Source organism: Rhinolophus hipposideros, assembly GCF_964194185.1.
Source record: "Rhinolophus hipposideros genome assembly, chromosome: 24".
In the NCBI taxonomy this organism is placed as follows: domain Eukaryota; kingdom Metazoa; phylum Chordata; class Mammalia; order Chiroptera; family Rhinolophidae; genus Rhinolophus; species Rhinolophus hipposideros.
Window position 1 is genome coordinate 6,785,002 of NC_138070.1, and position 25,969 is coordinate 6,810,970.

The 25,969-nt window shown below is 42.5% G+C and overlaps 2 protein-coding genes across 10 annotated transcripts in view; one reads left to right on the forward strand and one right to left on the reverse strand.

Annotated features, from left to right (window-relative positions):
- Positions 1 to 25,969, reverse strand: part of BRAP (BRCA1 associated protein) — a 91,781-nt gene that overhangs the window by 15,389 nt on the left and 50,423 nt on the right. The window contains exons 1-6 of one of the 3 annotated variants that reach the window (XM_081036919.1): positions 12,136 to 12,411; positions 10,221 to 10,382; positions 9,075 to 9,273; positions 7,730 to 7,919; positions 2,579 to 2,692; positions 798 to 946 (exon numbers count right to left, since the gene is read on the reverse strand). In XM_081036919.1, the coding sequence (XP_080893045.1) occupies positions 798 to 946; positions 2,579 to 2,692; positions 7,730 to 7,919; positions 9,075 to 9,273; positions 10,221 to 10,382; positions 12,136 to 12,217 (896 nt within the window). In that variant the 5' untranslated portion in view covers positions 12,218 to 12,411. Of the gene's footprint in view, positions 1 to 797; positions 947 to 2,578; positions 2,693 to 7,729; positions 7,920 to 9,074; positions 9,274 to 10,220; positions 10,383 to 12,123; positions 12,412 to 25,969 lie in introns of those variants that run through there. The other 2 variants (XM_081036918.1, XM_081036917.1) reach the window with 2 other exon arrangements.
- Positions 12,458 to 25,969, forward strand: part of ACAD10 (acyl-CoA dehydrogenase family member 10) — a 45,068-nt gene continuing 31,556 nt past the window's right edge. For 2 of the 7 annotated variants that reach the window (XM_081036906.1, XM_081036910.1), the window contains exons 1-4: positions 12,458 to 12,556; positions 16,279 to 16,475; positions 21,670 to 21,818; positions 23,268 to 23,462. In XM_081036906.1, the coding sequence (XP_080893032.1) occupies positions 16,292 to 16,475; positions 21,670 to 21,818; positions 23,268 to 23,462 (528 nt within the window). In that variant the 5' untranslated portion in view covers positions 12,458 to 12,556; positions 16,279 to 16,291. Of the gene's footprint in view, positions 12,557 to 15,382; positions 15,592 to 15,651; positions 15,760 to 16,278; positions 16,476 to 21,669; positions 21,819 to 23,267; positions 23,463 to 25,969 lie in introns of those variants that run through there. The other 5 variants (XR_013992479.1, XM_081036905.1, XM_081036907.1 and 2 more) reach the window with 4 other exon arrangements.

Consider the following 25,969-nt stretch of genomic DNA (forward strand, 5'->3'; position numbering starts at 1 on the left):
GTCACAACACTGCATACTGCTCCTTTCTAACACCTGTTATGGCTATGACTTCACATTTGTACGATTATTTGATTTTGCGTCTTCCTCTCTGTACTGGGAAACCCACAAAGCCAGCGTCTGATTTACCTTTCTAGGTAAGTCCCACCCACTGCGCAGTTTGCAAAGGGAGCCACAAACCTCAATTAAAAAAAAAAAGGTACAGGTTACTTACCCCTCAGTTCTTTATGTGCCCAATGCCGCCCTACAAATAAGGCCTCTGTTGCCCTGGGAAACAGGACACTGTAGGTATGTATGTGCCTCATATTTAGTGAGTGCTATTACTACTGTCTATTGAGCCATCAACATTATCAACAATGTGATAAATCTAAAACGTTAGACTGCTACAGCCCAGTGGATAAGAAAGCGAAAGAAAGTAAATGACAGATATCAATGCAGGTGATAAATACAATTTTAGACCTAGATTTCATTTTACTATGAGAGCTTCAAAGCTAAGCTTTTTTTTGTTGTTTTTCTCATTCTCTGGCTCTTGGAAGGAAACAATAACTCACGCTGCTTTGGGAAATTCTACAAGGATTCAAAATCAGCATCGTAAAGGACTTGGCCTGAGAATGCTGGTTCCCATGTGAACTGAAGAAAGTGAAGAAAAATGGAAGGCCCTTCCATGTGATCTCATTACTGTTGTGGAACCCAGGTCTAGAAAGTCAAATACTTGGAATGGTTCATCTTTGGTGGTGGTTCTTTTGAATTTTGGGTAGTTGTGGGCTTTGATAGGGTGGGATACGAGCTCTTGCACTCACGTCGTGTCGTCCCAGCGCTGCAGACACTGGCTGTGGAAGCTGTGGTTACATAACGTGGTGAGGATGCCATTCACAGACTCATCCATGCGCTCCAGACACACCGTGCACTTGGGGAGCTCGGTCAGGTCCATCACGGGGAGACTGGCGCCCTACAGGGAAACACCTCACGTAAGCCTCACTCTTCACCCACTGGTTCTCATTTTTTAAAAAAACAATAGTTTTCCTGTGGCTTTCTGACTCCTGGCAGTATGTTTTCAACACTATTGCTCTGTGCAAATCACTTAAATTGGTAAGATTTTCATTCATTCAACTAATACTGATAGAGCACCTCCTATATTCCCAGGTACTGGGGACATGGAGATGAACAAAAGATCCTTGCCCTCATGGAGCTGACATTGTAGGAAGGAAGACTGCTGCTGAAACTTTAACAGAGGATCTAAAATGTCACCAGACTCTGAGCTCTAACTCTAAAGGTCTGTGACTGTAACAGAACACAAATGAATAAAAGCAACAGAATACGAATGAATCTGAATAATTTCTCCAGAGTAAACTGAAACTTAACACATTCTACTAAGTGGGAATAGCATCAACAGTGATTTTATTTACTTATTCATTTAACACATATTTGTTAAGTCCCTGCTATGTGTGTCAGACCCTGTCCTAGGTGTGGAACAATGGTGAGCAAAAACAGATTCAGTAAGTCCCAAAAAAACAAAGTCAGACCCTGCCCTCAGAGAGCTTAAAATCTAGTAGAGAGACAAAAATCAAGTTTTCAAAAAGAGTGTAATTACCAATGGTCTTAAGTGCTATGAAAGAAAAGTAAAGAAAAGGAAGCTATAACAGGGTGTGACACAGAGGACATATGGTTTAGGAGGTCAAGAACGGTACCCCAAGACACTAATTTTCTGAGCCCCACCAGCTGTAAGATGAGCAAGAATTAATGAGGCACAGGTGGGGAGGCATACACAGAAGGACAGGCTGAGAAAAATCACGTTAATCTACGGTCCGTGAAGCGTAGCTATTTACAGAAAATCTCTCAAGGAGCCGAGTTCATTTAGAGAAAAGAATCTCTAACTGAGGCCTTGTACAGCACCTGGCAGAGAGGAAGCCTGATTTTATCACTTATCAGTTTTTATTTTACCTCATCTAATGACAGAACAATCTAATCAGAACTTATTTCCAACAAGCTGATTTAGGTCTCTCTTAAAAGAAAGGAAATCTTAAAAATATAATACAGCTGAATCTGCTACTTTATAAAATGATTCAAGTGAGCACATATTGTAGGAAAGGTTACCAGGGAGGATGGCACATCAGAGCAATTACAAACTGCTAGCAAAACAGAATCAAAAATTAAGATGGGAATTAAGGGCTGAAATTTAAAACAAAAACACTTGTTTTAGGCTCCAGATGATGTTTTATCTATCTAGAATAGATGAACATTCAATTTCAATAATATAGATATCCTTTTTTTTTTCTTTTATGGTTTTGGACAATCTGAAAAAACTTAAGATAAAATGCACCATTTTAAAGTATACAATTCAGTGTTTTTTAATATAGTCACAAGTTTGAGCAACCATCCCCACTATCTAATTCTGGAACATTTCTATTACCCCAGAAAGAAACCTCGTATTCATTAGCAGTTATTCTCCATTCTTCTCTTCCCCACACCTCTGGCAACCACCAATCTCTCTGTACACTGGACATTTCCACAGATACCTTAACATTCAACTTTATACTATTCAAATATATTTATATCAAATACAAGAATTATTCACACTTACATCTTCAGATTTCAGTACTTCAGCCCTTTCCACATAGACCAGCTGGCAAACATCATCTTCTATTGAGTTGAACTGGCGGCCATTGCATGCCACATAAAAACTATCTGCATCGGCCTAGGTATACCAATGGGGAAAAAGAAAATATTGAGAGATCCTGAAAACGTGCTTTATATTCAAGATGCATAGCAGCAATTATTCTCTTCATCAGCTTTTAAAATTTATATTTAGGAGAGAAAGCAACCACCAAAAGTAACATCTTGAAACAGGAAGCAGGTTCATAGGCTAATCGAACTCTGCAAGATAGTTTTACTTGAAAGAGCAGAAGCTACTGAAGTGCAATAAGCTGACAGCTAGTTCAATTTTAATATTCAACCAGTAATGGACATTTCCCTTGATATCAGTACTTGCCGTACCTCTAGTCAGCACTTTCACTGCAGCTGAAAGTAAACACTTATTTTTGCAAAGCTTGGAACCAAATCTTAACTGACGATTGTTAGGAAATAATTAAAAAAACCAAACAGGCAGCATCTATGTTAGAAAAAATAAAGCACCAGTGGTACTGGTATGGAGCGAAAAGCCAACTTCTTCTCTTCAATAAACCAAATAATAATAATATGTGATAGCTAAGGATCCCATTAGAAGAGTTTAGACAACGTAGTGTGTAATACCAAAAGCAAAACTCTTGGCCAAGATCAAGATGAACCAGCTTGTAAAATATTAACAGTCTCGTTAGTATTGGAACCAAAGATAGATGGAATCAGAAATAATCCCCTTTAGGCAAAGCTGCAAAGGCACATGCGCGTCTGTGAACATGGACACAAGTAAATCAAACCTTCTAGTCTATCCTTAGTAGAAAGTAATAAAGAGGTGACTTCAGTTTTTAAACTCAGCAATTTTTAGAGGCAGCTGGGAAGCCAAGGCTTTTCTGGATTTCACTGCCAAGTAGCTACTAGCGCAAGCATAGGAAGTTGTGTGCTTTGGCCCTACCAAGGTAGACAAGCTGCTTGCGGGGAGGGAGGGTATTTTGCAAAAGGAAATGCCACACTGCCAACCTCCAAGAAGAGATTCAAGTCTGTACCACGCAAAAATAATCCTGTCTACCTTCACAGGGTCCTGAATCTTACAGCCAAAGCTTGTAAGCTTTTCAGCAGCTTTTAATTTCACTCCGATGATGTAATTCAAGCATGGATTCTTGATTAGTTACGCTTTCTTAATATGACCAAACGAGCTACAGCTGAAGAAGGATGACCAGTTCTGAACATAGTTATATTGGGGAGGGGGAGAGGTGCTTCTTTCCAGCAAACAACCTATGTATTGGGAACAAGGCATTTTAACTTCAAAACGTTAAAAACTAGTGCTTAGATAATACCTCTCCTTCACACTAAAAAGAGGCAATCTAACACGGCTGCCCCCAGTCTTGATGAGCAATGGCTTTTTCTTGAAATGCTTATGGATGAGTAAGTGGCACACTGAGCAAACGGATCCATGTCCTGAAGGAGGCGACTGCCTGGAAGTGAGGGCCAAAGGTCGGCTCTTCAGGGCCTGAAGCACCACCAGGAGCTGCTGCAGCTGCTCCAGCGGAGGGAGAAAAGGCAGAGCCTCGTCAGACCTCCAGCTCTGTACACGCTCACTAAGCGACTGCCTCCTCGGAGGAAGGGACCAGGTTTGTGACATTGGGCGTGTGGATAAAGTCTACTCAATACCACATAAATTATTCCTTTCTTGGGGGAGTTGTTTGGACCAAATACATGTACATTTTAAACACGCTGATTTCTCTTTTAACATCTTGGTATTGGAAATGTAGCTTCACTTGTTTAAGTATTTACTGACTACCCAGCATATGGCAGGCTCTGCGCTATGCACTGGGACGAGAGTAGGGAACAAAACACACATGCTTCCTATCCCACCTCACCAAATGCACAAAAAAGCCTGAGGCTAAGAGCGAAAAACCAAGGAACAACTCTTTCACTTAAAATGCTTGCATGGTATGGAGCTCAAAATTTAAAAGAAACCCAGCCTTTTATTTTTTTCTCACTAGTGCTTGTTCTTATTGTTCTCTTCTCAGGATAAACTCAAGCAAAAGAAATATCCATTATAATCAAGGTTTTACTGTCATGCTCATCGACTGCAGTGTTGAGAACTTAGCATGCAAGTGAAAATGAGCCAACACACTCTGTTGAGAGGTGAGCTGTCCTGTTTGTCCCCAAGAACTCCAAAATTGAACCCCCTCCTGCCTTCCTGTGTCCTGATGAATGACAAATTCCTTAAACGAAGACTAAGTTTCCTAAAGGTCACAGTGTAAGTGTGTAAGCACACTTCCAGCATAAAGCTAAGGCCAAAAGAAATTCAAGAAATTGTAAGAGATAGAGAGGAGGCCTATTAGTTCTTGATCAAAATTCTCTGCTGGGAAAAAGAAAGCAATAATATAGTTAGCTGCCAGGCTATGGAGTCAGGCTGCCATTTAGTAAGCGTTCAGCAGTGGGTGGCTACTGAGTCTATTATTCTCTTTAGAGCCTAATATTAACTTAATGTCAAGTCTTACACTAAGAGGGTGTTTTTAGGCCTTAGAAAGTCGCTGGTAGGATATGCCTCAGACCCTAAGATCCAGCATCAACGATAAATACAACTCATGATACCACGGTCAAGGGTTCTAGCCCCGTGGGGAAGAGCATACAGCAAGCAGTCTGAAAGTCTCAGAAAACATCTGTCAACTTGAGCAACCTGCGTTTGGTCAAAAGGCAGAGATGGACAGCGCAGAAGTACAAAGAAAATCCATTAACAGTAAGAGAAAATTTCCACAGTATTACCTGCATATTACAAAGCACTTGCTCCAGAGAAGTTTTTAGGTTTATTAGGCTTCAGATTATTTAACAAGTCTAATATATTCTCAAACATTTTTTCCCCAATATGTTGCTGTGACTCTGCCTGTGTTACTTGCTGATCACCCTTAATTTTAAAGTAGAAGCTGTAACTAAAATATTTCCATGACACAGTTTCTTGCAGACAGTGACTATTTCCCCTCCCCCACACTTTCATGCCACTCCTACTGGAAGAGGGGTACGCCCCAGGCGGTAGAAGTGCGGGCTCAATCCCAGCTCAGTTACTTATTTCTAGCTGTGTAGCCCTGGACTAATCACCAGCCTCTCTCTGCAGCCCGTTTCCTCATTTGTAAAACAAGGATCACCACAGTACTTGCCTACCCCACAGGGTTACAGTGAGGATAAGTGAGGTGACGCACGCTCAGCACAGTGACTGGCACAGAACAAGCAGTCAGTAAGTGCAGCACGTTACCATCAGTTACCATCACTGTCCTTACGTCCCATGTGCAAACAAATGTAAGAGGTGTAAGGTGCCACTTGCCCATTGTTTGCAAAGCTTTTCAGTGACCTTGGGAGGTCTCTTGACAGTTAGTGAAAGCAGTTGTTTTAAGTGCTTTTCTGTTCTCAATGTCGACTTGTGAAATCTAAGTCTGCAGGATAGTCGAAACATGTTTTAAATGTCTCCTTTAATGGTGCGTGCTTCAAAAGGCTAAAGGTAACAATTGTGTATCCTCTTATATACAAAGCTCCATACTAAGGTTCTCTTTCTATGGGACACAGAACAGGTACACATAAAATCCAACTCTTAATTTCCTTCCCATGGCCTAAGAATGGCTGCTACTGTTGTCAACTCTGGATTTCCATAATGAAGAAGGAGGAAATGGTAAGTGGGTCTTGTGTCATGGGCTCCCTTTCACCCACAAACCTCAGTGACCAGTCAGAGGCAATGGCAAATGAGCCTCCAGGCACCCATTTTTGTCAATCTGCAAGTTGAAACTATTTATCTGGGGTAAATTCAGGAAGGCTGTTTATCAATGAGGTGAGAAAGAAGTCACTTATCACAAAGAAGTAGCTTATTTCAAAACCTAAGGAATGGACAAATACAACAGGTTATTAAAAAAACAAATTGAATGAAACCTACAGCTAAGGGAACTTTTCAATAACCTGAATATCTAAAGCCTACTTCACTTTTATATCCGTATAGAAATACGCACTCGTAAGAAGGACCATGTAAAACCAAAAGAACATCTTTCTCACATCTTTGGAATTAAGACAGAAAATGTTTCCCAATGCAACAAGTAAAATGGAGTGGAAGGCAATACCTTATATCAAAAACTATCTGTTATACGGGCCGGCCTGGTGGCTCAGGCGGTTGGAGCTCTGTGCTCCTAACCCCGAAGGCTGCCGGTTCAATTCCCACATGGGCCAGTGGGCTCTCAACCGCAAGGTTGCCAGTATGATTCCTCGAGTCCCGTAAGGGATGGTGGGCTCTGCCCCCTGCACCTAAGATTGAACATGGCACCTTGAGCTGAGCTGCCGCTGAGCTCCCGGATGGCTCAGTTGGTTGGAGTCCGTCCTCTCAACCACAAAGTTGCCATTTCAACTGCCGCAAGGGATGGTGGGCTGTGCCCCCTGCAACTAGCAAGGCAACTGGACCTGGAGCTGAGCTGCCCTCCACAACTAAGACTGAAAGGACAACAACTTGACTTGGAAAAAAGTCCTGGAAGTACACACTGTTCCCCAATGAAGTCCTGTTCCCCTTCCCCAATAAAATCTTTAAAAAAAAAAAAAAAAAAAAAAACTATCTGTTATAATGCACAAGTACTTTTAAAAACTGAAAATAACACCATTCTTTCAGCGTTTGTCTCTCTATTGCAGTGATTTCCAATCAGAACTCTAAAGCATCTTTAATACTTCAAGAAATGTCACAAAATTAAAAAAAAACACCTCATTTTCTAAAATGTGCCAAAGAACATCTTTTAAAAAGAGAATGAAAGCAGCAGAGGCATAGTGTTATAATGGTAAATAATAATTTAGTGCCAACTTAAAAACGTTTGGGAACTACTGCTCTACTGGAATAATTACTACTAGATGAACAAACAAACAAACACAACCCTAGATTTCATACCTTAAAAAGTATGGGTATGAATTAGAATTTTCTGTTAATAAATTACAGTATTTCTAAAATTACAATAATTACAATAACCCTAGAAGATACTCATTATTAAGAATCTTAAGTGCAAAATGTTGCAAAATCACACACAGCTAGAATCATACAGTTTCAAAAACACAGTTTCTGTGGCAAAGAGATTTTTAATATCTTAACTTTTACCTGTGCACTAAACTTTATCAGCACCATATATTGATTTGGAGTAGAGTCTCTGATGATTTTCATTTGTTCAATTACTTCATTAAATGGGGCGACAAACTTCATAAGGTCATGACTGGTCATTGTAGCAGGGACTGTGAGAATACACAGCATGGCACTGCGCCTCACATCTTCTTTTAAGGAGGTCATCTTACTAATAAGACAATAATTAGACTGTCTTGAATAGATGAGGTAGTTAGTTCAGACAACACTATCTAGACAACTTTTATGTCCAAGAAAAGAGGAAAAAATAAAACTTGTAATACTTCACAAATCAACTTAAACAGCTTATTATTTTAACGGCAAATACACACAGGTAATTGTAGAATCCCTTAAACATGTCTGCAATGGAGGTTAAAGTAAGCTTCGAAATGTTCTGTATTACACCCACCACTGACATTTTAAATCTTCAGTTAAAGGCTTGTTATGATTATACTCATAAATCTGCATTAGGCAAATATGCAATTTGTGTTTAATTCTCAATAGCTTTTTATACTAATAATCTCTCATTACATAACTTAGAAGCACAACTCTATGGCCTTCTCTCAAAGGATCTAAAAGAGAAAAGAGCTCTAAACATGAGAAAGAGAATTCTGAACCATGAGGATGTGATTCTGAAGATTACAGAACGTGTTGCTGGGTTGGAACAGCTGGCACAGAGGGGAAATAAAACCCTCCCACAACTGCAATTTGGTTTTGAAATGCTGCAAACTCACTTCAACAGCTGTGATCCAAAATGGCTACCTGAGTATTCGCTGTTTCCCAGTGGGAACTTAGCAAACAAGTTAGGACAAGAACAGCCTTTAGAGAGATCAGCTACCAAGCAGCCCAGGAGCTGATGGCCCAAGTTACAGGTTATCTAGTCAAATGCTTCCTTTCCTTTGGCCTCCAGCAAGCTTTGTTTGGACCACAGAAAAGGGTAAAAAGAGGTGTGAAACTGCAATTCATCAATTGACTTCTTAAGCAGCTTTCATAAAAATTTGGTGGGGATATAAAACTACAGGGATATATGGATCATTTATAATTTTTCTTTTCTATCTTCCTTCTTTACAACTTTTTAATCATCTTGCATGCCTATCTTCTCAGGGAATACTTTCCTAGGAAGTGTATCTACACGTTTCTCTTATGAGGAGAAGCTCTGACCCAATCTACAAGATTAACCAAATGCCAACATCTAAGAATAACACACAATATACAAAAGTACTATCTTTTTGAAGATTAAAATATTCACCTCCCTTCAGGGCAAGAGGTTTTTCTCTGCCCTAAGACAAAAAACAGACCAGCTCAAAAGGAAAAAGGTTTTTCTTACTTTGTCTTGTATAGATGCATAATGCCATGAACTATTTCAACTGATGGATTTCCACTGAAGAATGAAATCTGATCTGGAAGCTGTTTAGACGGAGAATCAGGAGCAGCGTTTATGCTTTCTTCACTTTGACCTTTACTTCTCTGTGCAGTGGGGGATGCTTCTGAACACTTTCCTTCTTCCATGGTAGCTTTCAGCTCATCTTTCACAAATCAAAAATTATCAGATGATAAACTGATAGGAAATATGCTGAAGGATTCTAATTAGACTAAAATTTTGAGTCAGAAGAATAAATTTTGACATAGAAATTATAATGTGTTACATTAAGAACTATGTTAACATGGGGGCTGCTGGATGGCTTAGTTGGTTAGAGCACGAGCTCTCAACGACAAGGTTGTCAGTTCAATTCCTGCATGGGATGGTGGGCTGTGCTCCCTGCAACTGAGATTGAAAACAGCAACTGGACTTGGAGCTGAGCTACGCCCTCCACAACTAGACTGAAGGACAATGACTTGGAACTGATGGGCCCTGGAGAAACACACTATTCCCCAATATTCCCCAATAAAATTAAAAAAAAAGAAAAAGGACTATATTCACAGAACAATGTTTGGGGCATCTCAACCAAAAAGTGCTCTTTGCCCCATAAAAGTTTCATTAATAGCCTCAGAGACTCAAGGATGCCTCTTACATTTGTCAGGAAGACAATAAAAGCAGGTGTCTTCCATCATGCACTCCTAAGTGGGACAAACATTCAAGGCTGTTAAGTTTAAAAATCAAATCTGCCAGTTCTAAGCACCTCCATGCTGGAGATGTGGTACACATCCACTCCTCTGGTTGGAGTGAGCTGGCAGAGCAGGCAGGGAGAGACACACATGCTTATCTGGATTTATTTATGATTTGCCACTGACCTAGGTGGTAAGTAGCTCTCCTTACTGAATAGAGTTTTCAACCCAGCTTGTTAGGATTAATTCAGGAGAAATATTTGGAGAAGCTGAAACATGGTTTGACAATCTCATGTAAGGCGGCACATAGTCAGTGAAAGACAGAAGCATGCTAGAGGTCAAAATCACGGGCTCACTGAGTAACATGTAAAACAGGCAACCAGGGGCTTACATTACAAAAGAGGGTGTAGGATTTTAGAAAGGATACCTGGGTTGGACTTCATGGTCTCAATGATCATATCTGTCATTTCTCGACGGCCAAGATGCTGATGTATGATTGCTGCTTTCTCCCCTGGTGACTTCCCTTCTAAACAGGCTACAGCTGAAGCTAGTGTCTTCTTTTTGATCTCCTCATCAGACATTTCCCCAGCTAAAGAACACATGAATGATTAATACCTGGTAATAAAACAGGCTTGTCTCCACTCTCGATGTACCCACCAATAGGTTTCCTTTTTCTCTCTGCTTCCTTCCCCGAAGATATTAAGATGCCTCTGCAGTGCCCATCTCACTCACCTCTGGGGCTCCTGCAGTACCAAGCAGACAGTCAATAAACACCCAGTGCAATAAATTCAGAAATGCAGGACTGTTCTAGTGAAACGATTCACTTTAAAGCAAACCAATGAGAGTAAGAGCTTAAAGGTTTGAGAGTGATTATACCCAGATGAACCAGCTTTTTTGTAATATCTGTTAAAGTACAACTGTGTATTGAGCCTAAATGAAGGTATCAAGTCATCATCATTAATAAGTAAAACTTTCAGAAACCGTTAGGGGTAGTCTTCTTAAACCACCTATGTTAACCTCATGCCATGAATTGTATCATGAAAAAGGGCAATCACTGTCTTAAATCAATGAAACACAAAAATGGAAAAGGAATTTGGAGACTCAACTGAAATACCCTTAATATAACTTCTATCAGGGCAGGGATAAGGCCTATTTTGCCCACCACTTACACCACAGTGTCTAGCACACACTGGAAGCTTCTTAAAGATTTACTGAATGACCAAATGAATCAATGACTGACCCACGTAGAAGTGCGTATGTGGCTAATGAGGACTTGGTTGACTTTCAGGACTCAGAGATCACCTTTAGCCTTTGGAAAGTGTCCATCATAACTCATTAAATCGTATTCAATCTTTAATTTGCAGCTCTAAAAATCACATACTCGGGAAAGTTTACAATGACACCATCCCTACCTGCTCTAGTCTCCCTCGGCAAACGAAACACGTCCTCTTGTAATGGTTCTCCATACTGTTTCTTTCGTACTTACAGCACTTACCACACTTTTAATTCTACCTTTATTTTGTGACTCATCTGTCTTCCCCAATGAACTGCTGGGGCCAATAAAGCAGGGATTCTGATCCTGCACACAACTAAACAGACAGTAGCATTCAACAAGTATTTCTTGAGTGAATGCTGTCAGGTAATTGTTTGCGGTCCAAGGAACAGTCACAGCTGCATTTCCCTCCTAAGGAGGTTGTGTGGCTGGTAAGGAACAGCTCAGACTCGGCAAGTCCAGCTCCCTGAATCAGAATCCCCGTGTCACCACTTGCAGATAATCGTGGGCAAGTCACTCCATCACCCGGCTTCAGTTTCCCAATTTGTATGTGAAAAGGGGCATCTACCCCTGTAAGCTAACAGAGTTGTTGATGAAAGATAAGACGCACAAGTACAGTGCTGGGATGTAGGAAATGTACCAATGTGAGTTATAAATCGTCACGATTGTCACAAGGAGCCTGAATGAATGTATTTTCAAAGAGGAACGATTTAATTCAACCAAGGACCCTCATCGTCGCTGAAATCCAGTCCCTGCCTGCACAAAGCCAAGAGGGAAACAACTTACAACACTCGACAGGAACGCAGGGCGGAGGCGACGCGCCAGGTACGAGCCGAGCGCCCGCGGGGAGGCACCGAGAGGGAGGGGCCGGGAAGGGCGCCCCAGCGTCCGCAGCTGGGCAGGCCTCTTCAGGAAGGATGGGACGGGAGGGACCCGGCCCCCTCTTTGCTTCTTCCCGAAGAAACAGCTCTCGCCGCGGCCTTTCCCGGAGCCCGCACTGTAGGAGGACCCGCTCCCCCCGGGGCCCAGGCGCGAGCAACAGGGAAGGCGGCGAGGCCGCGGGACTTACCCGCGGCGCTGAAGCCGAAGCCGGCGGGGACGGGCGAGTGTTCTGCGAGCTCCAGACGGATAACAACCAGTGACACACTCATAGGGCAGGCGCTGGCCGGCGCGGGCCCCGGCGGGCTCAGGAGAGGCTGGGACGCGAGCCGACAGGCCGAGCGGCCCGGTGTGAGCAGCGCCGCCACCACCTCAGCGCCACTGCTGCCGCCTCAGCAGCAGCAGCAGCAGCTCGTCGCGCAACCCTCAGCGCCACAACAGCTTCCACTTCCGCCTCCCGGCCGCCGTCGCTGACCCGCGGGGTTACGCATGCGCAGGCCAGCACGCCCTCTGATTGGCTGGGGTGGAAATGAGTCTGAGCCTAAACCTGCCTGACGGGGTCGGGAACAGGTTGGGGAGGAGGGACGTCGCGGGCCCTGCGAGGCCGATCGGTAGGTTTGCGCCCTGGCCCGAGTTAACCTACCTGAGAGGCCTCGCTTTCAGCCTGCCTCAGCCGGCGGCGGAAAGTCTCCGTCCGCGCGACTTCTCCTAAGGGTCGGAGAAACCCGCGCTCTGCGGAGAGCCCTTGTCCCTGTCTGTCTTATTTGATCGCCAGCTCTAGCTCAAGGCAGGATGCTTTGTGTCAGCCCCACTTTACAGATAGGTTCGCTGAGACTCAGGGAAATGCGCTTCTCTGAGGGCCCACGGGGAGTAAGACTGGATTGCAGTGTTTCCATCGCTGTTAGGGCAGGGCGGTGGGTTAGTTAAGTGCACGGTGCTGCAGGTAGACCTGGGTCCTTCTCCCGCCCCGTCACTTCACAAACGTTTACTGAGAGCCTCGTCATTGTTGGTGTGGTGAGGATGTTACCTGGGAGCAGACGGCACCCTGTCCAGGTTCCTGGTATCTCGAGCGAAGAATTGAATGAGACCCAGAAATACGGTGGTGAAAGAGCAGTTTGTTAGAAGTGAAAGCGCACTCGGGAGAGATAGGAGGGGGCCTGAGCGACAGCGTGGCTCCCACAGCGCTGACTGGCGAGGACCTGGAGGCTTTAGTGCCGTCTCTTCTAGAATGGGCTACTCCTCTCTAATTGTGGGGCTGCTTGGTTGATTCCTGGGATTGATCATGGCTAATGGTTATGGTAAACAAGCGCAAGTTTGGGCGGAGAGGGGACGACTTTTGGGTGGTTATTTCCTGTAGACTATGTTGGACGTGCAGGAATGTCACGAGCTGTATCCAGGTGTCTCAGACACCCAATTCCTGTCTCTAACAGCCTGCCTTATGTCCCCCTTGAGAGATGTGATCCCGGTAAGTCTCTGTGGGACATTGAGGGACAGGAGATCTCTTCTGTATCTGCTTCCTGCTGAATGTGGCCGTTGTCCCTGCCTATTGGGGAGTCACAGGACTCGCCCTATCTGATCTTAGATGAGGAGAATGGGTCTTGGGATCCACGTGGAGGACCATGTTGACCTCTGTGGTCGGAATGTACTGGAAGTCTTGGTGGGGCATCCTAATGGACCCGACAGGAGGAGAGATAGATTTTAGTTAATAGAGTTAAAAGTGTTGGCCCAAAGAGCAGGACAGAAAGCCACTGACGCAGGATAACTGATGAATGATTTGTTCAGCTTCATGGAGCCTGTGGTCTTTCTTCTGGTTTAACCCATCATTCAGTTATTGTTTACCCAGGAGCTAGGCCCGGAAAGAACACTCTGCTACAATGACAGTAATCAACAAGATAAATCACAACAAGCATAAATCACAAGATTTAGGGGAATTAAAGGGGGGGGTAGGATATTTCTATGATTCAAGTTAAAAACAATCTATTGTTTACGAGTAAGAAACTGATTTGAGAAATGATTCCAACCAGGGGCTAGGGAGCTAAGACATTAGGGAAAAGGAGACTTAAAGGTTTTATAGTTAGGGGGCTCTCCCGTATCATTTCTGTATTTCTGCCTGACTTGTGAATTCCTTCACGGCCCGCGAGCGGGCAACCACATTATATAAATATGAGGTCTGACAAGTAAGTTCCTGAACTCATCCTAGAAAAAGTGCTACATACCTCATGGCTGAATATCACTACAGTCACCTTCCAAGTACTCCCCTTGGGAAGTTATGCACTGACGCCAGTGCCTAGTCCACCCTTCAAAGCAATTTTGGAACTCTTTTTCTGGAATGGCCATCAGAGCTGTCATCGTATTACCCTTGATGTCCTGAATGTCATCAAAATGTCTTCCTTTCAATATTTCCTTTATCTTCCGGTAAAGAAAGAAGTCATTGGGGCCAGATCAGGTGAGTAGGGAGGATGTTCCAATACAGTTATTTGTTTACTGGCTAAAAACTCCCTCACAGACAGTGCCGTGTGAGCTGGTGCATTGTCGTGATGCAAGAGCCATGAATTGTTAGGGAAAAGTTTAGGTCGTCTCACTTTTTCATGCAACCTTTTCAGCACTTCCAAGTAGTCAACTCGGTTAACTGTCCAGTCGGTACAAATTCATAATGAATAATCCCTCTGATATCAAAAAGATTAGCAATAGCATTGCAACGTGTTTGTGAACTTAATTGTCAGACCTCGTATGTGTGTGAGTTGTGTATGTTTTTTTCTGAACCTTTTGAAAGTAAGTTTAGAAAAGAGGCAATGGAGAACAAGAGGCCATTGCAGTGATGGTCTGAAGGTGGGATGATGGTGGCATCCTTGTTTCTAGGAGGAGGTGAATACAGGGTATCTCAGGAATATACAGGAGAGACTCCTCATCTGTCTTTTCTGGTAGCCAGAAGAGGTTTCAGGAAGGAAGTGACAGGTAAACTACCACGTACAGGACAGTTTGGAGTTAGCCAGGTTACAGGTGGAAGGTAGCGTCCCAGGCCAAGGAAACAGCATATGAAAGGCCTAGGAGCAGGAGGAGAATATTGTTTCAGGAAGGTGCAGGTAGATTTATTTGTGTAGATCATCCAGGTTAAGGTGTAAAAAGAGGGCAGGCAGATCTTAAAGGTCCTTTTCAGTCAGGTTCAGGAAGTTTATCATAAGAGTAATGGGTCTCGTGGTGTGGAATTAACCCCTGGTCATTCACAAAAGGTGAAAGCATTCACACAAAACACACAAAGTGGGAAAGAAGAAAGGTTTTATATTAAAGTTAGGAAGAGAGAAAGTGCCCAGGGCAGTGTCCAAAGATGTCAGCCACAGGTTGTAAGGAGAGAAACGGGCGGGGGGTGTAGGAGGGAGGGTGTTGCCGGGGCAGAGTCCGGAGTCTGAGAGTGGGCAGCTGCACTAACTTCAGGGTAGCTTTTTCTTATATAGGAAAGTGGGAGTCGGTCAGGCAGGTCTGAGGGCTGACATCCTTCCTGGGGCTGGTCTGTTGGAAGACGATGTTAGCTCTGGACTCAGCCTTGGCCATCGAGGTCTGCGACTGCATCACCAGGAAAAACTGCAAGAAGTTGTAAATTGGATTCCAGTGTCCCAGTGCCTAAGGATTAAGAAACTGCTCTTTGCAGGTTAGGATGTTGTTAATTAACAAGGTCTGGGTAGCCTTGAGGAAAGGCACAGAGTTCTTCAGTCAATCAGTGAGGGGAGAAGCAACGAGAAGACATATGAGTCTCAGGATGGATCAAACTGCAAACAAACTAAGTCTAATGACAGGTGGCTAGATAGTGAGCTATGCGGTGAGTGAAGTTGGAAACTAGCTAAGTTTAACTGCGCTCTTGATTCCCTGAATTTCACCCTTACAATGGGGAGCCATAGGAGGTTTCAGACTTGCAGTGTTGAAAGATTACTCAGTTGAGGAGTGGAGGAAAAATGAGGAGGTTCAAGAAGAGGCGAGGGGGCCGTTTAGGAGGCTGTTGCCATGATCTGTGGGTGAGGTCATGGCAGTGAGAGTGGAGGGAGGTAGTAGAGATTTTCAGGAGGAAGAACTGAGCAACTGGAGTTGAGGTTGCCGGGTGGGGACTCAGGGACTTCAGGGGCGAATCCCAGTTTTCCAGCTTGGGCAGTTAGGTGACTGGTGGAGCCTTTTACTGAGATACGGACCCCAGAAAGAGTAGTCAAGGAGGGCAGAGATACCAAGTTTAATTCTGGTTGTGGTTTGAAGCGTTGGAGGTCAGTGGAGATGTCCAGTTGGCATCCCTGAGCTCTAGGGGGGAGGTCTGGATTGGAGGCAAACTGCCCTGTGCCTTCTCACGCAGCCTTGACCGCAACATGTGCATAAGGCGGCTTTTCCAGTCCCCTCTCCAGTGGGCTTGGAGGGCAGCCTTCCTGAAACACAACCAGTGCAGGCACCAGGGAGCCCGGCGATGGACTCGTTCTGGAGGCGGCCCCTACAGAGCGGTGATTTTTGACATGGGTGGAGTTCTCATTCCATCTCCAGGGACGGTGGCTGCAGGTGAGCTCTTTGTTCTATTTCATTTTTGGAGACTAGGCTAGGGGTGGGGGAATAAAGGGTATAAGGGGAGACAGAGGAACATTTGGGCAGCAGGTTTTCCCAAAGGGTGATACTCTGGCTCTTGAATCAAATTTCAAGCATGATTTAGTGGCTGAGATACTCAGCAACTTGGGCAAATTATTCAACTTCTCTGAGTCTTATTTTCCTCATCATCAAATTAGGGCTATTAATAGTACTTACCTACTTCTGGGGTTTGAGGAGTGTGAAATAAGATAATCCATGGAAAGCACTTGCTTAGCACAGTCAGCTTAAATTCTCAATAAATGATGAGCTGCCATTGCTGCTGTTATTGGTAGAATTTAACTGCCTTTCCCTGAGAACTATGCGCCTTCTGAAACCTTGAATGCTGAAATCTCCCTCTAAACCTACAAGATCAAATCTCTAATCTCTAATCCTTTCTTTATCGGCCCCTCCCAGTTTTACATTTTGTCCTACTCAATTAAGTAGGAAAACTGACTTAAGTTTGATTAGTTTTGGCTTCAGGTGTTGGAAAACCAAAGCAGTGACGGAAACAAGGTAGGAGTTTATTTCTTTTGCACATGAAAGCCCTTGTATTGGTCTGGGACTAGTGTGATTGACATCAGGGACTCCGGCTCTTTCTATTTTGTTGTTCTGTGGAGAGTACTCTTCATTTCGTTTCATCTCATGGCCTGTCTTGGCTGCTCTGCCTCCTGCCATTACATTCTTATTCCAGCCAGCAGGAAGGAAAAGGGGCCAAACAGCTGCCCCTGTCCTTTTGACTTCTATCGTGGCTGGTTAGGCAATTCTCCATGCTAAATCAATTCAAATCCAGGTTTTCTATGCTCCTGGGTAAAAAATTAGCCAGCTATGCAAACTGGCTAAGTCAGCAATTTTTTTAGTTCCAGCTGCAGCTGGGCCCTCAGCCGCTATTTTTTCACTCTATTTTTTCACTCATATTCGTCTGCTTTTACCACAGGGCTATTCCAAACTCTCCACGAGTCATCGCACTGCCCCACCGCAAACCTTCATACTTGGCAGACGGCTGAATCTCCTCTTTCACAGAGAACATAAAGGAATTTTCTTGACTTTCTCCAGGATATCTTAAGAACCTATTCGCTTCTCTCCACTCCCACTGCCTCAAGCTGTTTATATCCCTGTCTTCTCCCACCAGTGTGATCACGTCAGACTCCTAACTCTTCTCTCTGGCCCTCTGGGGTCCGCACCCCCCAGAATTCCTTTTCTAAAACACAGATCTTATTTATTCACTCCCCTGCTTCAAATCCTTGAGTGCCTGCCCTCTGTACTTTAGGTTAAGTCTAGAAGCTTTCACCTGGTATTCAGGGCCTCTCACAGTCAGTGACACAATGTGACACAATGGTGTCCTTGTGTCACACCATTTCCCACTGTGTGGCCAAACTTCAGCTGCCACAGACTACTGGATGTTCTCTAAACCTGCCAAACACACTTACAGTTCTATGCCTTTGCAAATTCTCTTCTCTCTGCTGGCAATTCCCCTTCCCTGCCTCCTCTGCCCGTTCAAATCCTATTCATACTTTTAATGACAAACAAAATGGTATATTATTCAGCTTAGCGCCTGGATTCTTTTGAGCAATCAATAAATTTGTGTTTGTGATAAGTAAATACTAGAATTAAGATCATCTCAAATAACATACTGAATACTTTTTTTTTACATCTAAGCCAGGCGTTAGTTAACTGTGGGCCAAATATGGCCTGCTACTGCTAGTATCTGGTTTTATATGGCTCATCAGCCAAGAATGGTTTTTATGTTTTGAAATCGTTGAAAAATGTCAAAACAAAAACATTTTCACATGTTTTGTGACATATGAAAATTATACAAAATTCAAATTTGTGTCCCTAGAAATGAAGTTGTTTTGGAACGTAGGTACACCCATTTGTTTACATATTTTCTATGTCTGGCCCTTTTCAGAAAGTTTGTCAGCCCCTGATTTAAGCTACTAGTTTACTATTAAATTAGTATACACATGACAAAAAATTGAGAGAACAGCCGAAACACTTTAGCAGTATACTTAGGTAGTATATAATATGATCGACTGCCTACTTTTTGTCAGTGTGTTAGATGAAAATGCTATCTCTGTGATTTTTTTTCTCTCTGTTTCTTTAATATTCATGTTGAGCTTTCTTTTCCATTTGGTATATTTATTGGTCATTCAGTTTCCCCTTTCTGTGACTTGCTCATGTTTGTTGTTGGTTTGCAATAACTTTTTTGTCTACTCTGTCACTTGCTAATATTTTCTCCCGTCTGTGGTTTGTCTTTTATTTTATTTTTTTTATTTTTTTTATTTTTTTTATTTTTTTTTATTTTTTTTGGTTGTTGAGAGCCCACTGGCCCATGTGGGAATCGAACCGGCAGCCTTCGGAGTTAGGAGCATGGAGCTCTAACCGCCTGCGCCACCGGGCCGGCCCCTTGTCTTTTATTTTTAATGTTTTGGCCACACCGGATTTTTCTTAGAAATAGGGGCTGACAACTTTATTGCTTTGGGGGTAGGGGTGCTCCGGAGCTCTTGGGGGTGGAGGGCAGGTTTGATTCCTCTTCACTCTGGCAGGTTTTGGGCTCCACAGGATGGCGCTGGGTCTGTGGGTAGCGGCCATGGGCACATCCGGTTGGCACTTGTTCTTTGCCGATCATGTGCCAGAGGATGGCCCGGGCGTTCTTGTTGATGTTGGTCCGCTTGTAGCAGGAAGTGGTCGGATCTCGGCTTTGTGACTACCAGCACACCTTTGCCGTCAGCGCCTGCTCCACGCCCACAATCTTGCGGTGAATCAGCCTGCTGTAACGCAGGGAGTTGGGGGCCTTCCGGTGGTTGGGTACCGTGCAGTACATCTGCTCGTTCCTCTTGGTCGGGAAGCTGGAGCAGTTCCGCACAACCACCCCTTGCAGGTGTGCTGATGTGGCGGCAGCTCCTTTCACTGCAGAGGCCCGACAAGGAATAGAGCCAAACTTTTCATTTTTGATGTCATCAAAATCATCTATGTTTTTCTTTATGGCTTGAGCTTTATGAGTCTTGGCTAAGAAAGTCTATTCTTCAAGTTCATAAAGATGTTATGTATTGTTTTATAAGTTTTATTTTTCTGATTTGGGTATTTAATCTGTTGGCAATTTATTTTTGTGATGGTATGAAATAGGAATTTAATTTTTTTCCATATTGAAACTCAGGCCTGCATCATTTATTCACTGGTCTGTGCTAAAAGTGTGAAAAATGCAAGGGTAAAATTCCTGCTGCCACCTCCATCCCTTCCTGGTTGGTTCTAGCCTTCATTGGTTATCACTGTGAAAGTTTCTTATTTATTTTTTTAAAAATTGCCTATATATATGAGTGTATGTACCATGTTTCCCCAAAAATAAGACCTAGCCAGATAATCAGCTCTAGTACTTCTTTTGGAGAAAAAATTAATGTAATTCCCAGTCTTATTTTACTATAAGACCGGGTCTTATATAATATAATGTAATTTACTATACTATACTATAATATATAATATCGGGTCTTATATTAATTTTTGCTCCACAAGACGCATTAGAGCTGACGGTCCGGCTAGGTATTATTTTCGGGGAAACATGGTATGTGTGTTTATAAAACATGTATACTCAAGTTGCATCATACTCTACAAACTGTTCTTTCCCTTTCCTTTTTATTGACACCAAGATATTGTAGAATATCTTGGTGACTTTTTCACACCAGTGAAAACCAGGCATAAAGCTGGTTCAGGAGTCAGCAAACTTCTTTTTTTATAAAGGGCTAGTGGGCTTTGCAAGCCATATGTCTCTGTCACAGCTCTTCACCTCTACTGTTGTAAGAAGAAAGCAACAATAGACAATAGGAAAGGAATAGGTGTGGTTGTGTCCCAATAGGTGTGGTTGTGTCCCAATAAAACTTTATTTATAAAAAGAGATAGAAGACAGAATTCGCCCCGAGGCCATATTTTGCTGAACCTAGGTCTAGTTTATGTATCTTAATATCTGTGTGATATTCCAGGATATGGATCTATCATAGTTGACTTCACAAGCCTAATATACATTTAAGTTTCTAGGTTTTTTTAAAAGGAATTCTGCACAAACAGCTTTGTATATAATTGCTGTTTACTTTTACAAATATATCTGTGAGAGAAATTCCTAGAAGTGAAATTACTACATCAAATGTGTGTGCATTTCAAATTTTGCTCTCCATAGAGCTTGTTTCCACTCCTATCGACAGGACCTGTGAGTGCCAGTTTCCTTACATGCTTGCCAACTCTGAGACCATAAAAAATACTCTATACTTTAGTTCTAAAATTAAAGAAGTATTACTATTTGGATTGAGTTTTAAAAATCTTGGGATTCTCAGAAGAGAATTTGAGCATCCATCAAATTGGTAACATTGGTTATTTTTGAAGTAGGGGATGGATTATCATTTTATTTTCTTTTTTATACCTTCTATATTGTCTGAAATATTTTCAGTGCATAGTCACTACTTTATCAAAACAAAAGATATATGTAAAGTGTATTATGTCTTAGATATAATTATGAATACTATATATATTTTTGCCCCATAGTAGCTGTGTTTTAGAAAGACCAAACAATCTTGTACAAGAACAAGCAACCCCTGTCCAGATGTTTCCAGTATACACAAATGCTGATCCATCCACTGCCTTAGGTGATTGTAGACAGAAACTTTCTTCTTTATTTCACAAAGACAGCGTCCCCCAAGTGCGTGTTTCTGTGGACCAGCTGCATTGCCATAAAGGATCACTACAGTTTGCAAAGTGAAGGGCTTGTGTGGAGCGCTGGCAGACTGGCTTCCTATTACCTCAGGCACTTGCTTGCTATGCGGCCAGGACTGTACGAGTGAGCTAATGTATAGGAGCCAGCTAATGAGAGCCCAGAGCAGAACATTTATCATGCAATGTCCAGATCATCTCAAGCAGGTGCTAAGGACTGAGGCTTAGTAGCAGTGTCCCCTCAGTCATACAAATTAGATTGCTGTGCCCTTGGAGATCTAAGGCTGAGATTTCGCATTTCCTGTTTTTCCAAATTCCCAACAGAACCCACATGGCACCACAGCAATGCCGCAGGAACTGATATGGGAATTCCCCTGAGCTCTCTAAACCCAGCTATTTGTTAATGTGTTTCATTTTCTGCACATTTTACTTCCTGTAGAATGGGAGATACAAAATCATATCCCTCCTGGAACTATACTGAAGGCCTTGATCTCAGGTGGCGAAAACGGGCCCTGGATGAAATTTATGAGAGGAGAGATAACAAAACAGGATTTCTTAGAAGAATTTGGGAGACGCTACTCTAAAATGGTGAGCGATAAACATATTTGAATTTCCATAGCCTAGAGTAGTGGAGGTAACACTCATCCATATTTATTAAACTGTAAATAAAGAAGTGAAAATCTAATAATCCATTCTATGTTTTTAAGCTATGTTTTCTATTCCCGGGTACTCAACTTTAACTGCACATATGAATAAGTAAAAATACTCTTTACTAAACCCCTCCATCAGCTATTGTTGATCTGAAACAGGAGCTGTCTGCATAATGGCTTTAATCAGAAAGCTTATTTAAGGCAGTAATACTGAGTTTTTTCACTATACTACACATTTTTCTAAGCTCTTTTATTTATATTAACTCATGTAACCTTCACAATAACCCTGCAAAAATATAATTTAAACTATACTAAATAAAGTTCTGTGCATGGATGGTGGTGATGGTTGTGTGACAATGAATGCACTTAATGCCACTCAACTGTACACTTAAAGTTGCTAAAATAGTAAATGTTATGTTTTGTATATTGTACCATGATTTTAAATATATACATATAGACATCTATATCTACCTACCTACCTACCTACCTACCTACCTATCTATATCTGGAAAATGTTATGCTAAGTGAAAGAAAAGAAGCCAGTCAAATAGGACTACATATTGTATTATTCCATTTATAGAAATGTCCAGAATAGGTAAATCTATAAGAAATACAAAGTAGGTTAGTGAATTTGTAGGACTGGGAGTATTGGAGGATGAGGAGGGGCATGGGGATGGGGAGGGCCACTGTGGGGATGGGATTTATTCTTAGGGTGATGGAAATGTTCTAAAATTGACTGTGGTGATTGATGGTTGCACAACTTTCTGAATATATTAAACACCACTGAATTGTACAGTTTAAATGGGTGAAATGTATCTCAGTAAAGCTGTTATAAAATATGTGCGTGTGTGTATAAAATAGCAGACTTGCCTTTACAGATTTTGAAACAGGATAAACTAAAAGTTTTCAAAACCCACACAGACTGTATTTGAAAACAAAACAAAAAATGATTAGAGACTGAAGCTCATAGTGGTGATGCTGAGGTAATACAAAATCATTAAATGTCTTTGGATCATTAAAAATTAAATTACATCTGCTTAATACAATTTTAAGAATTTAGTGTATCCTCTTATGGTGTTCTGTTAACGTTTTAAAATTGACAGTCCATGAGTGAAGTTAAAAAACTTACTGAAGTGGAATATTGATATAAATAGCTCCATTCCCTAACCATTATAACTAACTCTAAGTCACTTTTTATAACTTACTCGCATATGCAGAGTTCTCACCATAGCCAAGGGAGAGGATTCCTGTAGGCACCAAGCCCTAGGCCAGGGCTTTTACAGCCTGGTAGCAGTAGGAAGCTGGGAATGTATGTTTTTCTCTGTTGCTGGTGAGCTGTTTTTACTCGAAATGACTTCTGGTTCTCCTTTCCCTCCCCCATTCTTAGTCAAAGATCTCTGTGCCTGTGGACTCCTTTTTCTCCATGCTGACCAGTGAGCAAGTGGCAAAGCCATTTCCAGTGATGATGGAAGCCATAACTCAAGTTCGGGCAAAAGGCCTAAAGACTGCAGTCCTGAGCAATAACTTTTATCTTTCCAGCGGGAAAAGCTTTTTGCCCCTGGACCGGACACAGTTTGATGTGGTAAGCTGGAAGTGACCCCAAACAGTAGTCAAACAGAGTCTGTCCTTGCTTCAGGATGTAACGTTTAGCTGCCTTGTAGCAGGTCTTGTATGAATGGGTTTTTTATTCAGACTCTTGACTAAGTTAGTTTAGACATAACAGGTTGAAAAGAGGATTTTAAAAATATTACTGAGCTTGTAGCAAGGTCAGACATTTATGGGATTTGATAACTGGTTGAAACTTCAGCTTTAGAGACTTCCTTACATCCTGGCTTTGAACTTAGCACAAGCACTTCCATCAGCCCTCACATCCTAATGGGCTCTTTGATCTTTTCTCTTCAAAGGCCAACCATATTGCCCTCCATTTCTATGACATTAATCCTTAGACCAGCACTGTTCAATAAAGCTTCCTGCAATCATGGAAATGTCCGATGTGGTTGCCATGAGTAACATATGGCTACTAAGCACCTGAAATGTGGCTGGTGCCACTGAGGAACTGAATTTTATTTCCTTTGAATGAATTGAAATGTAAATAATCACATATGTCTAGTGGCTGTTGTATTGGGCAGTGTGCGCAGTGTTAGACTATTGAAGTACACTGAGAAGATACTGAGCCAAGATACGGTCTTCTGTGCCAGGTTATATCTCTGAAGGATTCCCATTTCCCTAAGAGAAGACAGATCATTGCCCTGGGATAGGTATGAATTATTGATAGATGACTTGCTTAAACTTCAGTCAGTCAGAAGACATGTTCTTACTGAGCAGTTACTGCGTGCCGGGCACTGGCTGGGTGAGACAGGATACTGTGTCCAGTGTGATGGGCACGGTCCCCGCCCTCTGGAACATGCCCTTGCCCATTTCACGTGCTCCGTCGCTACATGTGGCTAGTGGCTACTATATTGGAGGTGTAGCATTTCCGTCACTGTCGAAAGTTCTCTTGGATAGTGCTATTTTAGAACATAAGATCTGGTAGAATTGACAGGCAGAAATTCAGAGCACAAGTGTTGGAAATTAACCTGCCTACCTAATGCTGTTTTCACCTTCTACCTGTTCCCTCCTTGTAGGAAGCTGGGCAGAGATAGAGTTCTCTCCCCTCTGGACACTTGGCCTGGGCCTTACCTGCTTTGACTGTTGGTTTCCCCACTGGGCTTGGCCACCACGCGCACTCCTCCAAGCCCCTCCCCTCGAGGTATTCAGGAACCTCCCAGGATTCCAGTCCTATCTCTGCAGCGTGCAAGCCTAGTGACCAGGGATGGTGGCCTTGCTTCCCCGAACCTGTTTCCTCACCTGTAATACAGGAATAGCAATTTCTTTGTTGTAGTGAGCGGTGTGGGTCCCAGGGGACAATGCACACCAAGTGCTCTGCAGTGCCTGGCACATATTCAGTATACAATACATTGTGATTGTTTTTAGAGATCCCTTCCGTCAAGTGCAGCTACAGGGGTCATACGTTCTTTTAAACTGTTAAATGGGCCAGGCTCACGTTGAGCCCTCCCACTAGAAGCTGCTTTAAAACAATGGACTCGTTTATTCAGACTTCACAAGCTCTGTGGCACGTGCTTTCCAGCAGCTTTTCTCATGGGTTTTCATATTGTAGGGCTGCAGGAGAACTGGAGTTTTAAAAATACATTTCCTCAAGAGCGAGGGTTTGTTAAGGTGTTTGTCCTCTAAAGCTCTAAGGCAAAAAAAAAGAAATTTTTTTGATAGAGGTGAAGATAGTGTAACCACTGCTATGATTTATCAACACGCAGCTGTTCCTGAACTCTTCACTATTAAAAGAGTCTGTCTCTGCTGAGGTGTATGTACCTTTTAAACAAATTTCATCTAATGTTTTCATTAAAAAGTTTTTTACATTATATTTATTGTGAAAGAACACATTACATAAAATTTACCCCCTTAACTATTTCTAAGTGTTAAGTCTATTCACATGGTTGTGAAACAAATCTGCAGAACTTTTTCATCTTGCAAGGTAGAAAAGAAAGAGAAGGGCAGGGATTTTATCAAACTTAAACCTTAAGAGTATTTTTACTTCCCCAAAACATAATCACCTACATGAAGAGATGTCTGCTTGTCAGAACTTGGCTCCATTCCCCTGGGCTCACGCCCTCTCATTTCCTGTCTCAGCCGGTACCTTTCAGCTTCCCCACAGCCTGATACATTGATCAGTGTCTGAAACCCCCAGCTTCTCTGCTAACAACGACTGACATTTTCTTTAGAAGGAGCTTCTTTGTCTTCTTTTAGCTCATTCAGGAGAGCAGGAAAACTAAGTAGAGAGGGTGGGGGGGGGGTGGGAGATGAGGGTAAGGGGGATCAAATATATGGTGATGGAAGGAGAACTGACTCTGAGTGGTGAACACACAATGGGATTTATAGATGATGTAATACAGAATTGTACACCTGAAATCTAAGTAATTTCACTAACAATTGTCACCCCAATAAATTAAAAAACCAAAGACTAAGTAGAGAGGTCTAGTTTACTCAGGACATTTATTTACTAGAAAGGAGCTGAGTAGTGCCAACATGGAGTAG